The sequence below is a fragment of the Anarhichas minor genome, unplaced genomic scaffold, assembly GCF_050575085.1.
Source record: "Anarhichas minor isolate MPS153535 unplaced genomic scaffold, ASM5057508v1 ptg000030l, whole genome shotgun sequence".
Lineage (NCBI taxonomy): Eukaryota > Metazoa > Chordata > Actinopteri > Perciformes > Anarhichadidae > Anarhichas > Anarhichas minor.
In genome coordinates this window covers 8308035-8325135 of record NW_027466476.1, presented here as the reverse complement: position 1 = coordinate 8325135, position 17101 = coordinate 8308035, and the positions used below count along the sequence as shown (strand labels likewise).

At 41.6% G+C, this 17101-nt stretch overlaps 1 protein-coding gene across 1 annotated transcript in view; it reads left to right on the top strand.

The window, feature by feature from the left end:
* The window catches only part of kcnt1b (potassium sodium-activated channel subfamily T member 1b), a 52636-nt gene that overhangs the window by 21138 nt on the left and 14397 nt on the right, over positions 1–17101 (top strand). Inside the window, exons 3-16 of the mRNA XM_076104485.1 lie at positions 5991–6070; positions 7404–7509; positions 8022–8087; positions 8197–8245; positions 8422–8481; positions 10123–10197; positions 10460–10543; positions 11953–12047; positions 12916–13096; positions 13615–13779; positions 14026–14162; positions 15207–15270; positions 15546–15654; positions 15914–16022. Coding sequence (XP_075960600.1) covers positions 5991–6070; positions 7404–7509; positions 8022–8087; positions 8197–8245; positions 8422–8481; positions 10123–10197; positions 10460–10543; positions 11953–12047; positions 12916–13096; positions 13615–13779; positions 14026–14162; positions 15207–15270; positions 15546–15654; positions 15914–16022 — 1380 coding nt within the window. The remainder of the gene's footprint in view (positions 1–5990; positions 6071–7403; positions 7510–8021; positions 8088–8196; positions 8246–8421; positions 8482–10122; positions 10198–10459; positions 10544–11952; positions 12048–12915; positions 13097–13614; positions 13780–14025; positions 14163–15206; positions 15271–15545; positions 15655–15913; positions 16023–17101) is intronic.

Here is a 17101-nt window from a genome sequence, read left to right as displayed (position 1 = left end):
CCAGCGTAGCGACATAGTTATTATGCCTACGTCGTTACCACAGCAGCCCATCAGATATGTTGGTGATGTCTGAGCACACAAATCTGATCTGATCATTTGCAAATAACAGTCTAGACAGCCTGTCTTAAAGATCTGATTTGAGAAGAAAATCGGATTTGCCTGCAGTATGAATGTAGATTTTAATAAAAAAAAAAGAAAATTGTATTCAACCAGCATGTAGTCAATACATGCTGGCAGTTTTGTATGTCAATAGCAGACCTGCTGCAGAGATTTCATCACTCAGCTGTGGTGGGATGCCTCTTGAGTGTGGTGTTTTCTGGGGCTGTACTGCTGTTGGAAAGTGGATTGTTATCCTTGGGGATGTGCTAAGTGGAGAGCTATAATCATGTGTTGACAGGTTAGTGTACTCTTCATCACTATTATTCTCTTTTTTTCTGCTGATCCTCTAGAAATTCAGGCTGACTGAGCATATTGTCTTTTTGTTTTATTAAAAAGGAATAAGGTTCATAACCATTGATACAAACATTAACACAAAATAACAAAGCCAATGATCTTGAGGTTCTTCCGGTGGCCGAAAAAAAGATTTTGAAACTGTATTAAAACATCACAGGAAATGTCTTGGTTTCAGTTCATCAAAGAGCACGTTGATCGTTGCACATTCAGAAAACCGCAATGTTTGGTTTCAGTGCACCAGAATCAAACGGCAGCACAAGCCTCTCTCTGTGTTCAGCAGCAGCACATTATGAAACCTCCAATATGATCTCGGTCTAGGGTGCTCAAGGTGCATTCTTGGTGGGTGCTCGAATCGCCACAGCTGGGTTCCTCTCAATATGGAGGCGCTTTATACCGAGACGTGCCTGGGTACTACGCACACTAGGTAGGTAGCAGGTTATAACAAACTACTTCTGGAATACATTGAGCATCAGAATTGTGATATGTACTGTACAATAGTGGAAGTAACTTAAGGTGGATTTTATTCTGTAACGCGATGTGAAAGAAACATTGCCTTCGTTTCTGAAGGCTTTATTTGACACTGCTTGACATGTGTTTGTAATGCTGCTACCTACTACTTTCAAATGGCATGCTGTTATTGCTGTCTCCGTAGTGTGTACAGAGGCTGGTGTGATGAGACTAGATCTCTGTTTTCTGAAAGTGGTACTGTCTGACAAGAGAAGACACATTTTCTTGATGTCAATCGAGCAGTAAATGAAACATTCAAATGTTCTTTGACTTCACTTTCATTTGGTTGTGAAACAATTTCACATTCAGGTGAGAATCACTGCCATCATCATTCCCCCTACTAAACAGAACACTGTACTGTTGGGGAGGGAATAGTGAGTCTCGACCTTGCTCCTGTGAAGATTTTAGAGGCCTCAATCTTTTTTTATTTTCATGGCAAATTGCTGCATGTTCAAGACCAGGCCCATGTTCTGGAGCGTTCCAGCTTTCATCTGACAATCATACAAGAAAATAGCCTTTTTTTTGGATATCATTTCTTCTCATATTTCTCAGACGGAGCACATTTAACTTAATCTGCCATTTTGCAGCAGATCTTGTACAACCCCTTGTGGCTTTATTTACAAGGTCCTAAAAATGCCATTTCCAATCTGACAGCGTTCATGCTCTCGTGCCCCGTTTATGCCCTGAGGTTGTTGTTTTTTACAGTGCTGAGCCTAAACTTAAGGGGAATTTAGGGGTTTGGATCTGTAAAACCCCTGTTAGAGCCTTTTCTGGTAAGCTTTTATGATTCATTTTTGTATCCAATTACCTCAATGTAAATAGTATGGTAGAACCTAGTGGTGCTAAAACAGTGAACAGTGTCACCTGACCTCGCATATCAGGAAGCTGATATTGAGAGTAGGTGTGCTGAAAATAAGTGGGTGGACTGTGGAAGACCCATGTTTTGGTTATTATTATTTTCTGGGGAGTGTTTGTTTGGGTCAAAGCAGTTCATCCCTAAGCGTCAACTCGAATACACCATTCAAACAACCCTTGGACCACACATACCATGTTGGATCATCAAACAGTGAGCAACAAACCTACTAACTGGACAGCACATTGGTCATTAATGGCGTCTATGGGCGGCCGCCAATTTAGCTCAGAAGCCGACATAACCACCTTGCATAGATGTTCTGTTTCTTTCACAGAACTGGCCAACAGTCCAATGCAGAGTTGGTCTGGTTTTGTTTTGCGTTCATTGCACTCAACCAGCATCCTCCTAAATCCTCTGTTTTTCTGGGTTGGACATGTTCTGTAATTGTCTCTTTTTAGGAATAAGGAAAATCTCTTTCATGTGGATTAACCTGTCTCAGGGACTGTCTAGCGTGTTATCCAACTATTCAGCAATTTAGCTTCTGTGCTCTTGAAATCTTCACTTCAGTCAACAGGAAGATTAATTTGGTATTACACAAACAGTGTAGTCATCCATAAAGTGAGCAGCACTCATTAAAACTGCGCATTTGTGTCAGAACTCCTTTACAGACCTTGATAGACACGTGTCAACTGCTTTGAATCAGCGTCTTTGACATGCTGATTCAAGGCTAAAATATGATAAATTGTGCTGCTGTGCACTTACACTAGCAAAAGCTTTAGAACAAAATGCTTCAGGGATTTCTACGTCCTTGAACACGTGCACACGCAGAATAGCTAGGACCCTCTCCACAACTCCAACGCACATATACAGCCGCGTACAGAGTGCTCGGATGCCTTAGAGGACCAGAAATGACCTCTGCCTGCTCTTTCACGTTCATCCTAGTAGCCCATAGTCCTCCCAGCTCCCATTAAGGTGTTTATCCTCCCCACATCTGATTTATAACAGAGACTCGTACATGTTCCTGTTGACAGTCCTGCTTCCAGTATCCATTTGACAAAGTACTTTTCACATTTGCAACAGCCCATGTCTGGCCCATGAGAAGTTTTAGATGCAGCTCGGTGGAACTGAAGTAGAGGATAACAAAGATATCCACAGCTTATGAATATTCATATTTATTTTGATCAGGTCGATTTCTGAGCCACATGCCACATCGGGCAAGTTAAGAGAAATATTTGCGTTGAACCCTGGTGTGTAGTTTAACTCTGATTGGTCAGAGATAACTGGACAGATGATTGGCACATCTGTTGATATGCCAAAACTTGTGGTAATGTAGTTATTTAAGTTGGGTACTTTATGCTGATTGTACACTATAAAATGCCCTCAACAAGACTGGATATTACAAGACTGTACAGGATTTGATTGCTCTTTTTAATCAAGAGCAAACGGAAGCATCAGTGCTAGTTTTATTTTGAATTCCATAGCCATTTTAAGCCAAATATTAATGTTTTCTACTAAACCTAACCAAATAGAAGATGAGTTTCCCTCGAAATATAATTGAGAGTGCAGATAAGTTGTATGGGAATGTATTTTTGTTGGATGCAGGGTTGTCTCAGGATAGACGTTTTGTAGCTTCCTCCCAGAGTTCCCTTGATCATTTTAGTCCACGGCGATGTTGCACGAGGCTATACTGATACTGCAATCTTCTGACGTGTATTCCATATGGCGCAGAGCATCTGGTCTCTTCCCTTCACTAGAATTAATGCAGGCGTTCGAAGAGCTCTGTTCTGTAAGCCAGAATATCTCGAGGTCAACAGACTGTGTGATGTTTTATTTACAGAGTCTATAATGCAGTTGTGTACTCTCTGTGTTTCAGGCAAGGGGGCATCAAATTGTAATCCTATCACTGGCAACGGTCACGGTGTACTCCGTGTATTTGTGCTTGCGTGTGCCACTTTAACACTGAGAGAGTCTCTTCCTAAGGTTAGGAAGTAGCAACCTGTTGGATGCTCTCTGCCCTCTTGGGTATTCAAACTGCTCTTGTTTATATTTGCGAAGTCTGACTAATGTCCATAGATTGGTGCTGATGGTTTGCAGACGACAGAGATGCCGAAGAAAAGAGCGTAAGTACTTAAAAGGTACTGCTGTGGGTCTGCAGTTACTGGCAGTCGCCAAGCTGAAAGATAAGTGCTATTTGTAGCTCTAGTCAGAGCTACTTAGAAAAATGACCAAATGCACAGGGCCTGGCAGAGATCTGTAAGTGTTTGACGGGGTCACATTTTCCTTTTTCGGCTCTACTCATCACTTTTACTGTGTGAATTTGAAATCAAATTATTATGAAATTAAAGTGCGGACTACAGACTTTGAAGGTGTTCATATTTGGTCAAGTGTGGGAATTGTAGCCATGTATTTTTTATTCTCACTAATGGGTTGTGTATTTTCTGACTTTGAACACGTCGCCTTATACGGTATTATTGGAGCCTTCATTACGCAGTTATTTATGCACCGGTGACATTCATCATGTTTACGCAGGTCATTTACACGGTTATCTGAAGTCAGGAGCGTTTGCTGAATCTGACGTAAGAATACGGAAATATTCTTGCATGAGATCCAATGATATTAAACAACCAGCAGAAGAGTTGGAGCGAGGAAGAGCTATGCTGCTAGAATGACTAACAATGTTACAATAGCAGCACTACACGGTTCATCCAGTGTGGATAAAAACACCCTCAAACCGGTCTAAAAGTCAGTCATTACCCTCATAATCATTGTTTCGTTTCAAATAAAATCTGATCAAATACAGAGCCAACGCTACAGACAATGTGTCTCCGCCCAAATGTTTACAGACTGTAATACAGGTCAGGTGTCTGTAGTCAAGCTGGGTAAACATGAAGCCTGTGTAGCTGTTGCCTATATGTCTATTCTGACAGCTGTGTCAATGGACACGACACACGTTCCTGATCTCCTGATAAGCCACTGACGATAGAGCAGTCGGGGGGGGGTGTGTGAGTGTGTGGTTGGTGCCTACAGACAATAACCACGCTTCAGCGGTCGTTTGGTCAAGTTCCTGGTCAAAGTCCATTATGTCCGCCAAAACCTTTATTGCTTCGGATTTGTCAGTGAGAAAACAGTCCATGTGATTTGAAGTAGCCTAGTTTTTCAGGAGGGAGCTGATTGTAATTTATTAATCGACTCTTTTGTGGGAATGGTCAATATATAGCAGGAAGTTTGTTCATGTTCTCACTTGTATATGTGAAGAAAATGGTCTTTACCGGAGTGAGACAGACTGTCGTACACACAACATTTCAGATTATGTGGTTTGGTCCTAAATGGGTTTATGAAATATCAAGAAGGAATGGAAAGTATTAAACCCTCCTTGGTCCCCGTTACACGCACACATTGATCAATTTGGATGATCGAATGTCTCAGTAGAGCATTTAATAAGACCTTACTTTCGCATGTGTCATATCTTTACAGTATGTATATACTGTAAGTCCTAGCTGGTGCATTATTAGGAGACTGTCAGTGTTTGAAAAAAATGGGCCATTTATTAAGTACCAGTGCTGCACATTGAGTTTCAAGCTCATATGCATTTGTGGCTGATTTTGTTGCATAGTGAAGGAGAGCTCTATGCACCGACTGATGGTAAATGGAGGGTAATGGGATTAGTGTCATCAGAAGGGAGACTTGCCCATCTTTTCCTGCACTAGATTTCCACACAAAGCACATGCTTTTTTTTTTTTTTTTACTGGAAAGCTTCACCCAACACAATTAAACTAAGGCTGGGTATCAAACCTCAATCCTTTTTGTGTATTGACGGAAATGTATCCTTTGCATCAAGTATCGCAAGGCTTAATGGTTTCCTGAAATGTCTGGGCACGGTACTTTTTATCCAAACAGGAATAAATAGCATATTTATTTTTGTTGCAAAACGTGTTTCTATTGCTTAAACCAAGTATATCATTTTGGTATCTGTATCGAAGCTCAGGTATTGTCTTAGTCTGTAGCCAAAGTAATCTCACTGCATATCCACTGCTTTGTCTCCCACCTGATTTCTATATAATACCAAGGTATGATTGACACTGTCTGGTCATTTCTGTGTATATATGTTGGCGGGCGGTGCTGCGTGCATGCTCACCTGTGTACATTTACACTGACATCATGTGACTGCTCCCCACAGGGTGCAGGTGGAGTTCTATGTGAACGAAAACACCTTCAAGGAGAGGCTGAAGCTTTTCTTCATCAAAAACCAAAGGTCAAGTAAGTACAGCCGACGGGGAGCATCCCACCGTTCTCCTCTCTTCCCGTAATGCAAAAGAGGCTTGCTGCCGCTAGATATGCTCAGAGCTAAATGAACAAATAAAAGCATAATGTAGGGAAATTGCAGTCAGTGATGACGCTTATTAAATTCCTTTTTTCACTTGGGACTCAGTTGGATTTTATCGGTACATTAGCTGGCTCATTGTGAAGCATTGTACAGTATGTGCGCACAGCAAGGACAGAGAGTATCGCTCATTTGTTGAGAAACGAGGCAGCGCTGCAGGGTTTTTCTCAATAGGAGATAAAAGTGGCGATGCCACAACATCACTGAAAGAGACATTGGTGCAGCATAGCAGTTCTGGAAGCCACTCGTTTGCGTCTAGTTGTACAAACGTTCACAAAGGGAACTCTGTGTCTCTGGTAGAACACGTCGTTAACGTATCCTCGGTGCTGACATCTGCCGTCTTTCCCTCAACGTGTCACCGTCACTAAGCCACCGCAGTCTTTGACATAAAACTGCAGACTCGAGGAAAAATGTCAGACCAGGCTGCAGGGGTCCGTTGCTCTATGCCATCTCAGCTCTGTTTGCTTGTCCAGTTTCAAATCATTTTAACATCGACACCGGCTTCATCTGAAGAGGTCGTGTCACGAGACATTAGGGAAGCTGCTGAGGCTGATTGGAATTGGGTAATACAACTACCACCCTCTGCCCAGCAGGCATGTCTGCACCCAAGTGGCTGTTTCCGCATATTTGGTGGTGGTGTGTGCTTACCAGTAATTGACTGCACTTATTCAAACAGGGAATTGTGATTCGACAAACATTACAATCCCCCTTGCCTATTTCTGTGCCATCCCGTCGGTCATTTATCTTGCTCTGTGTAGTCCGTCTTCATATTAGACGCCCATAACAGTGCCGGTGTCATTTTATGTGTTATTCTTGAAGGGTTTGAAAGCCATGCGTCAGAGGATACCCGTTGTGACGGGGTGCCAGAGCAGCATAGAACTACATTAGTCATGCTTCAGGGCTTCGTCACATCTGGCCTCTTTAAGCCTTTCACTAAAAGCCGTTTATGCACCTAAACAACTGCTGTTCAAGCAGTATCAACTTTCTACTGAGGAGAGATCTGGCTGCGCCTGTCGTCAGCAGTAGACTCACAATGACAGAGGCGGTCATAACAACTGGAGGGTCTGAACTTTACATGGTGGACGATTGTGTAAAAAGTGTGCAGAGCTTTAAAGCAACCCAACCACAATGTCAGAGACCTAAACAAACTCATTTTCCGGTGATCATCTCTTCCGGTAAGCCAGACCGTTTGTCTTTGTTGGTCCACAGGCCTGAGAATCCGCCTGTTCAACTTCTCACTGAAGATCCTCACCTGTGCCCTCTACATGCTGAGGGTCAGCCTGGATGACCCCAAGGAGGTCGACGACAACCCATGGTGAGAGTCACTCTGCAGCCCCACTTATCAGTCATCCCCTTTTCCAGATGTGCCTATATTTCCTCGATAGGTTTTGATGCTTAGTAAAGTTAATGCTGCATCCTTTGCTTCAGAAAAGGCTGTAACTGTCCAGAAACTGTTTTTTGAAGAAACCTTTCTCTTACCTCCTTATCACCTTTAATGCCATCTATCATTATCCTCTGGTATTATATTTGAAATTAACTACATGACTACATTAAATGTGTGTTTTTGATGGCTTCACCCAGGCGCCATCTTAATGTTTTCTTATTTATTTTGAAAGGATTTTATTTGTGTGTGTTGCTCCGTCTGTGCAGTCATGTGGAAGTAGTGGATTGTGTGTATTGTTCTCACTGCCAGCAGCTTTTAGAGACGTGTGGGTTTCTTCTTTATGGCAACATAACAGCTGAACAAAATGTTTCCACACACACACACACACACACACACACACACACACACACACGTTCACGCTCTTTTTGTGTTTCCCCTGTTAGTTTTAATCTCCACACTGCAATATGTCGGAGCAACAACAGTACAGTAGACTCGGCAGGGATCGACTGGTATGTTTCAGTCTTAATGGCATTTAATTATAAACTGAAGCGTGTTCATTGTTGATGTTGCAATTATATGGAGGTGCACCTAAGAAAACGTTCATATGGTTTTTGACAGGTCGTTGATTTTCTGCGTTGAAAGACGGGAATCTGTATGGGCGATACAGGTGAGACTAATAACACTCAAATGAAAGTAGACGTGAATCAAATTCCACTGTTTGACCTAAATCTTTAAGCAACCCAGAGACATGAGCAGCCATTTATTAGATACAAGCACTGCAGAGCAGAAGAGATGCGTTTGCTGTTGCTGGCTTCACTGGTCTCCCTCTCTCCTCTGCTCCAGGTGACAGTGGCCTTAATCAGTTTCTTGGAGACCGTGCTCATCACATATCTCAGCTACAAGGTAAGCAACTGGTGCACAGTTTCTCTCTTTAATCCGAGCTGATGCCTTACAGCTGTCTGATTAAAAGTCCAGCACACCTCGTTTCTACTCCCTCGTGAGCCGACAGCTTTCAGTGTCCAGTCCAAGTGCCCATGCACCTATCAGAGACACGGGGCTAGAAGACTTTAGCCCCTACATTTAGACTCAGACACCACGCACAGTTACAAGTTACATAAACCAGGTCACAGGGCTGGAAGTGCTGTTTTTGTTTCATCTATGCGAGTCCTCTAAAGGTGCACTTTGTTCCTCTCCAATGGTTTTGATATGCATTTAAAGGGAGCACTGTGCAAGTAGTCAGTGAAGATATCCGCATTATGTATTCTATGGAAATAACTCAAGTTCCCACAAATACAAAGGGTCAGTCTTTGTGTGAGATTCCTCCTAAAGAGCAGGAATAAGCAGAGGGAGATGTACAGTTTGAGATTGACAGCATATTGAAAAGTCCCTGCGATGTAATGCAGTCCAGTACAACAGTAGAAATACAACCTGAAATATGGTCTTTGCTTGGAAATTTTAGCTTTAGCTTTGCTGCTCTGAGACTGTCCGTGTCTCTCGGACATGTTGTTCTGTAGGTTTCAGCTTCCTCCCCCTGTGGTGATCCACTGACGTTTTGTCTGGGTTTTATTATTTGCAGTTTCTTTTATCCTTTTTATGTCTTGCCATGTCCTTTTTTCCCTTTTGTCAGAGGACTGTTTAGGGACTAACTCTACGTATATTTACAAAGGAACAAATCTCCTTTTTTCAGCGACTGCAAAAATGATTTGATGTCACACACTTTTATTTTCTTCACTGAGCTTTTTAAAAGCATTATCGACAAAGGCCACCACTAAACTGAACCTTGTAAACTCTGCTGCTCAATATGTGATTAGTATTCAGACCCACACACTGACTGTGCTTAGTTGCCACCATACTGTCACTGTATGTAAATACTTTATTAACTGGCCTACATCTTGCCAGTGTCCACAACGTGTTTTCCTTTTCTTAGCTTAGCTTTCCTTCATTCAAGGCCTTATTAAATACATAATTCAGCATGTAATAGTTCGAGGGCACTAATAATCTTAATTTACATAACGCATGTCTGAAAGCAAGAGCAGAGAATTCAACATACATTAGTTTACAAAGTAAACTCTTCGAAAAGTCATTAAGATCTAGAAGAAAGCATTTGTGATGGAGAGAGATTTAATTACAAAGAATAGTATAATAATTCTGTTTCTGTATATACACACTGCACAGTAGCAAAGCATCATTAACATGCTCCACAAACATGCACTTGCATTGTGCATTGAACGCCTGAAGAACAAAACCAGGTCAATGAGGAGTGTTGTTTCCCGACTCAACTATAATTACCAACCTCTCCGTTCCAGCTTTGAGGAACTCCGATCAATACAGAAATTGTTTGTACCAAAGAATGAATTTTTAATGGTATTATTAGAGTAACACGGAGTTACAACTCATAACATTCAAAAGCATTGTCCTCTTGCCTGTTTTACAGTATTGTTTTCATGTCTCGGCTGACTTCCCACAACGGTCATTATCTTCTCTCTGAAACAATCTGCGCTGTCGCTGGTTTATTGAATCACTTCCCATCAATTTGCTTTCCAGGGGAACATTTGGGAGCAGATCTTCCAGATAACCTTCATATTGGAGATGATCAATTCAGTGCCATTTATAATCACAGTGAGTAATTCATTTAATTAACTGAGCAGTCAATATGTTCCATTAAAACATGTATTAACACTCAAGGTCATTGCTCTGAGCAATACGATAATCTAATGTTAATGCCCAATTACTGTGTACCTCATCCAAGGGTCAATTTATTGTCTTCCCTGTATCGAGAATAATGATTTCCTTTCGCGTCTCAGCTATGTTGGCGAATAAATATGTCACTGATGTTTCTCACCCTTTCTCTCTTCCGTCTTTCTTTCCTCTCTTCCTTAAGATCTTCTGGCATCCGTTGAGAAACATTTTCGTCCCGGTGTTTCTTAACTGCTGGCTTGCCAAAGGTGCCCTGGAGAACATGATCGTAAGTATTTTCAATAGCTGTAATGCATAAAAAAAGAGCACACGGAACTCATGTTTGTGCTTGTTTGTTGTTTTACCACTGAGGGCTTTGAAGGTACATTATCCATCCTGTCACAGCCATATTGGAGGCCCTTAGCTCATGGGTAATGCTGGCAATAAAGGCTGACTGGGTTTATACAATTTAGCAATCCGAAGAGAATTCAATTGAGCTGACACTGTGCACCAGCCAATGCATCTTTCTGAGGCTAGTGTTATTTGCTACTAGTTTGTGTAACATTGTTGGCAACGGTTGCTGTTAACGCTGGTTGCTTTGATAAATTAGGTTGCTGGCTAATTTTAACGTTAACACCAACCGTTAGATCAGGATAACTGAGCCGACTCTTGTTTAGAGAAAAGATAAGAGGCGCTCGGACATTTTTACACAATTTCCTAAGAGATTATATGAATTCTTCTGGTTTAAAATTAAACAGACACACATCTATATTACAGCATTTTTTTTCAAGGTATGTATCTTTTATGAATGGTTTCATAGGCAGCTACTTTTGACTCCCACTCGCCACCAGCAGCCATTGCTGGGGGGGATTAATGATGCAACTGCAAAGCGTGCAAATACTTAATGCACTGTCGGCCTGTACGGAACAAGAAAATGATAAATGTAGTTTTTGGGGGCTACAGCACATTTCAAACACATGCAGAACCAACAGCAAATGCAGGCAAAACAAAACACTGCAATGCAGCATAATTATATTATTATTATTATTATTATTATTATTATAATTATATTATTTATTATATAAGGGATACAAATGCCGGGTTCACAGAATTCTGCTGTTGTAGTATCAACACTGTCCAGGATTTACCGTACAGTAGGTGCTGGTACATGGAATTCAAAGCAATTAGATGATATCCAACTGGCATAGTGTGTTCTCTCGCTGTGATTCAGATGAGACCATGACAGAGTAAGAGCCTCATGCCAAGGCGGTAGTTGGGCAGATGGTAGAATCCGAGGCCAAGCGGACCAGCACATGGAGAGAAAACAGGGACAGTTTGGAGAGGCGATGAAGGGAGGCGGTGGCAGGCAGAACATGCTAACAAGGTGCAACTGGAAATGAGTCGTGAGCTGCTACATTTCAAGACGGGAATAGGAGAAAACACAATGTAGTATGACAACAAAGGACAGTGGAGTTGGTTATAGACTGTGTGTAAAGTTTGTTAATAATTTATATCCATCATGGCCATCATCAGGGCAAAGTTAATAAATATAAAGACAGTAACTGCCTTTTTTTTAGCATTGTTTGACTGGAGAACTTACACATCTTATAGTTGGCAATGTATCTTACTTATCAGTCACTGGTATGGATATGGTAATAAAAACCCAGCTATGTAGTAATCTCTTTTTCCCATGTCCAGAATGACTTCCATCGTGCCATCCAGAGGACCCACTCTGCCATGTTCAACCAGGTGTGCATCCTCATCTGCACCTTACTGTGTCTGGTTTTCACTGGGTGAGTGAACCTCTGTTCTTGTTAAACACAGACATGCATTTCCTGCTAAATCTGTTTTCTCTGAACTGTGCACCACATGGCCCAGAAAACATCATCTTTACCACAATTGCAGTAGTATGTGGTGGACAAGGTAGATCACTACAAAATGGTGATGAACAGCAGTGAAACACAAGAACTAACAACAAGAAAACACGGCAGGACAATGTGATGAATTAAGAGAAAAACACAGATGACCGTTCTTATTTTTCCGTACATCATAGTTTCACAAAAACGTGAATGACCCTAGAGCCATAGTTTGGTTTGTCCAATCTGGGCTAAAAACATGACGGCCAGCTGCGTGAATAGGACCCACTCCGTATGTAGTTACAAACGGCTAATTCTAAGGTAATCGAAACACAAATATTTATATGTTCAGGTGATTATACTCTTAAAAAAAACGTAACTAATAATATTATACTCCATTTCTACCAGTTTATCCCTCTAAATGTCTACACACTGTACCTTTAAGCACCTTCTTGTGCCTTGGCCTACACCCACCTCCTCCACTCCACTCTGTCCAGTCAGAAATCCCCATTGATTGATTCATTAAATCTCCAACTCGTCAATGTAAAAAACACAAATTACTTAGCACAAGCTGGGAGGTGGAACCGACGGAGCAATCAATAGTGTCACTTTAAATGACACACTGATGTGGAGCCTAAGGTGTATTTACTCTACTGCCCTTTGACCTTAGGCAAATTGAGTTTTATATCCAGTCCACCGGGCTAAAACAGCTTTCCCTAGTAAGCTTACATGTTTGAATTATCTTTACCCATAGGAGACATGTCTGATGTAGCATCATAAAGTGTAATTCCTCATCTTTCTGCAGAGCTTGTGGGATCCAGCATCTAGAGAGAGCCGGGAAGCACCTGAACCTGTTTGACTCCTTCTACTTCTGCATCGTCACCTTCTCCACTGTGGGCTACGGGGACGTCACGCCACAGATCTGGCCCTCCAAGCTGCTGGTGGTCATTCTCATCTGTGTTGCGCTGGTGGTGCTCCCGCTGCAGGTAGTGACTGCAGGGTGAACTAACCTGTTTTTTCCCCCCCAAGGGTTCCACACCTTAGTAAACCTTGTACTAGGTGCCGTCTCATCGTTAGCAATTCTTGTCATGTTCTGCATCTAGTGATGACCTTGGTGGGACTATTATCAAATATTAGATGACATTTTCTTCCAGCTATCACAGGCTACAGAAAGTACAAACTTAATAAAGTGCATTCTCCTCTGGCATTTCTGGCTGCAGAAGACGTCTGCAAATATTACTCAAAATTCAGGCCGAGTCCTATCGGCTCACGCTTGCTGCATGATAAATCTACCTATTCACTGTGTGATTTATTTCTAAAGATCACAAACGCTTGTTTGAGTATTCCCCAGACGTGCTGGGGAAGCAATACAAATGAACTCCTGCTGCCTGGCAAACTTTCACTTCAGTTGTCCGTGTCCAGACAGCTAATCAATCTGTCATTTATTATTCATTTAAGTCTTGTTGCATTTGACATCACGTCGGCGTTGTTGTCGTTTTGTCAGTTTGAAGAACTAGCATACCTGTGGATAGAGAGCCAGAAGTTAGGAGGGAACTACAGCCGCCACCGGGCGCAGACAGAGAAACATGTGGTGTTGTGTGTCAGCTCGCTGAAGATTGACCTGCTGATGGATTTCCTGAACGAGTTCTACGCTCATCCGAGACTACAGGTACCAAAACAAAACAGTTGTATGTCGTCGGTACAAATACCATACATGAAAAATCAAAGCAGCATATGAATGGTTAAGTGATAAGCAGGATGAATATAACCATAGATTTATGTTTAAATTCACAAACTTTATTTTGTGTAGTATTGCTGTAGGATAAATGCAGGATATGCAGCTAGCTGTAAAAGCCTGTACATTATCTAATATTGCATGATTCAAATAAATGCATTCGTAAACCTTGTTTTGCAGGACTACTACGTGGTGATCCTGTGTCCAACGGAGATAGACATTCAGGTTCGCCGTATCCTCCAAATCCCTCTGTGGTCCCAGAGGGTCATCTACCTTCAAGGATCTGCCCTCAAGGACCAGGACTTGATGAGGGCCAAGTGAGTTATTACATCTCTGATTCCACCTTTCTTTATAAAACCGCATATACTGTATGCACCGACTAGTGTATTTAATGGCAACTCAATGTGATTATCAGGCTATATGAAACCAGGCCCTGTTTTAATGTCTAACAAAGTCAGTCATTCAACCTGCATATAATGTCGTTTAAAAGCTTTGACTTTAAGTCTAGCACAAAATCTATGTTTTATTCATTTTACTTTCTGAATAAGAATCTTTAAATTACAGTAAAGTTTCAGTCCTCCACTGGAAAATCAGAGTCCAGGGTACTTACACGTTCACTTGGCTGCCCTCTGCTTGCACATCAGTGTAATGGGATTTCAATCTACATTGATCATCTGCTCACATCAAAGGCCACATAGGATGGGGCAGCAATACAGACTGGTAATAATCACACTGGAATATGTTTGACCTGTTCATATTGTCTCTGTCCCTACTAAGTATTCCAGCCCCAGCGTGCCGTTCAGGCAGATCTTGCTGCTGGATGGCAGACGTTTTGCAGCTTATGATGAGATACCAGTGAAATGGAGTCTAAGTTCCTCTCACTAGGACATGATAGTGTGAAATTAAAATAAATCTGTCCAGGAGCCCGTCTCCTTTTTTTTAAGAGCCCCTCTTCAATGTGCAACGTTATGCAGGTGTTTAGATTCCACGCACCAACATGTAATAAATAAAATCACCCAGACAGGTAAGCCTCATGGAAACATCAGCCCTGCTAGGCTGAAAGATTTCAAACTTTTCATACAGCAGTTCATGTGTGTCTACTGTCACAAATGAATGATCTCTGCCCCTCGCGTGTCGCTCGCTCTTAAGTCAAATATCAGCGGGATTGTTTTCACACTAGAATGGAGCCGTTAAGCTTTTGTCACAGGACATTAGTACTCACCCCTGCCTGGCTTTTCTACAAAGCATTGATCTCTGTAAATAATGAACTTTACGTTTGGCTGAATGTCCTCCTCACAGTCATCAACCCGTGAAACGTCTGTCTTTGTTTCTTTCTGTCTCTTCTCTGTATCTGTGCTCAGGATGGACGATGCTGAGGCCTGCTTCATCCTCAGCAGCAGGAACGAGGTCGACCGAACTGCTGCTGTGAGTCTCGTCAACAGGAGTTTTAAAGTCCAGTACAAACTATCTCACGATAACAATCATTTAAATCGAGCAATTTTCCCCCTCACACTCGCCTCCATTACAATTTAGCCGAGAACGTTTGAGATATTCATACGACGTTGTGATTTTGTGGCCCTGCCGTTGAGTATTGGGAGCACATTGAGTCACTGAGTGAAACTTTATGGTCCATAAAATTCAGATTGCATTTACAAATGAGTTGCTGGATGAGTGAAATGGAGCCTTTTCTTGTCCCACAGGATCATCAGACTATTTTGAGGGCTTGGGCTGCAAAAGATTTTGCTCCAAATTGCCCTCTCTACGTCCAAATTCTCAAACCAGAAAATAAATTCCACGTGAAGTTTGCAGGTAAGTGCTGTGAAGACTGCCTACTTATTGATTACTTGATTATTTTACTCAATCCATTTAAAAAAGGCAGCCATTTTAAAAGTTAAACTTCCTTAAGCTAAGAGTAAAAACTAAACTGATGTTTAAAGAGAGGTCTAGTTTAAATCCTAATTAATAGTTTTAAAGTTATATGCAACATGATTTGCAGTTAAATCCTTGTTGGTGCAACCCAGCCTCAGTCTAACATATTGTATCATTGCAATGTATCCATTTCAATCAGATCACGTAGTATGTGAAGAGGAGTTCAAGTATGCCATGTTGGCACTGAACTGTGTGTGTCCCGCCACGTCCACCTTAGTCACACTCCTGGTTCACACCTCCAGAGGACAGTGAGTACACGCTACTACTTTACAATAACGACAATTAACATTAGCGTTTGTGGATTTGCAGTGCTATCCATGCTACGGTCCTGCAACTTTCTCAAAGTAATATACTGTACATGCTTTGCAACTTGAGGTAATTTAAAAGTTATCAAATATAAGAAAGTGCTCTTACAGTCTAAGTAATCTAATCGTTTGATTTTTGATCCCTGAGGAAATGCACTTATTCGCATTCTTGCCTCGAGTTAGATGCGTCGATCAATACCAACTCAAATGTCTGTCCATTAGATGGGATGCAATGATTAGCTTAGCTTAGCATAAAGGCTGGAAACAGATGGAAAGAGCTAGCTCTGTCCAAATCTACCAACAGGTTTGTGAACAGATTAAATGAATAAGATGCTGTGAAACAGTGAGCTCTAGAGATCCTGGTAGGCAGATTTTATTACCTTCTGACAGCGCCAGGCTGTTTTTCCCCCTGTTTCTAGTTGTTATGCTAAGCTAAGCTAACTGTCTTCTGGCTGCAGATTCTAGTGTACCGGATGGACGTGAGAGTAGTATCAATATTTTCAACCCAGCAAGCAAAGAATAAAAAGCAAAGAATCTCCCAACTATTCCTTTAAGGTTATTTAGTTAAAACTGTAATTTAAGTTTACAGCTTTCTTAAAATATTAAACTTGTTGGTGACCCTAGTTATCTTTGCTTGGCTCGATATGTTTTTAAGCAGTAGCAGGAGAGCTTGACATCTTCTGTCTCTTGCTAAATCAGACTGCTCTGTTAATGTTTAATATCCCTTTGTGTCATTATTCCTGTTGAAAGAATCTCACTTGATGATGAGTAATAGAGAAAGGTGCCTAACGCTCCTGCAGCAGAGGTATTTTATACAGACTGTAGCTGCTTGTTGTCTCTACAGAGCTGACTACTGTACAGTCACCATTGCAGAAACGTGTCTCTGTCAAGTCAGTAAACATTACCCGGGTTCTTGCTTGGCAATAAATCTAGCTGTGTTTTTTTATTATTCTGTGCAAGGTGACCACTATATCTTCACTGCTCTTCCATTTTAATTTGAATAACTTGCCCTGACTTGGGGC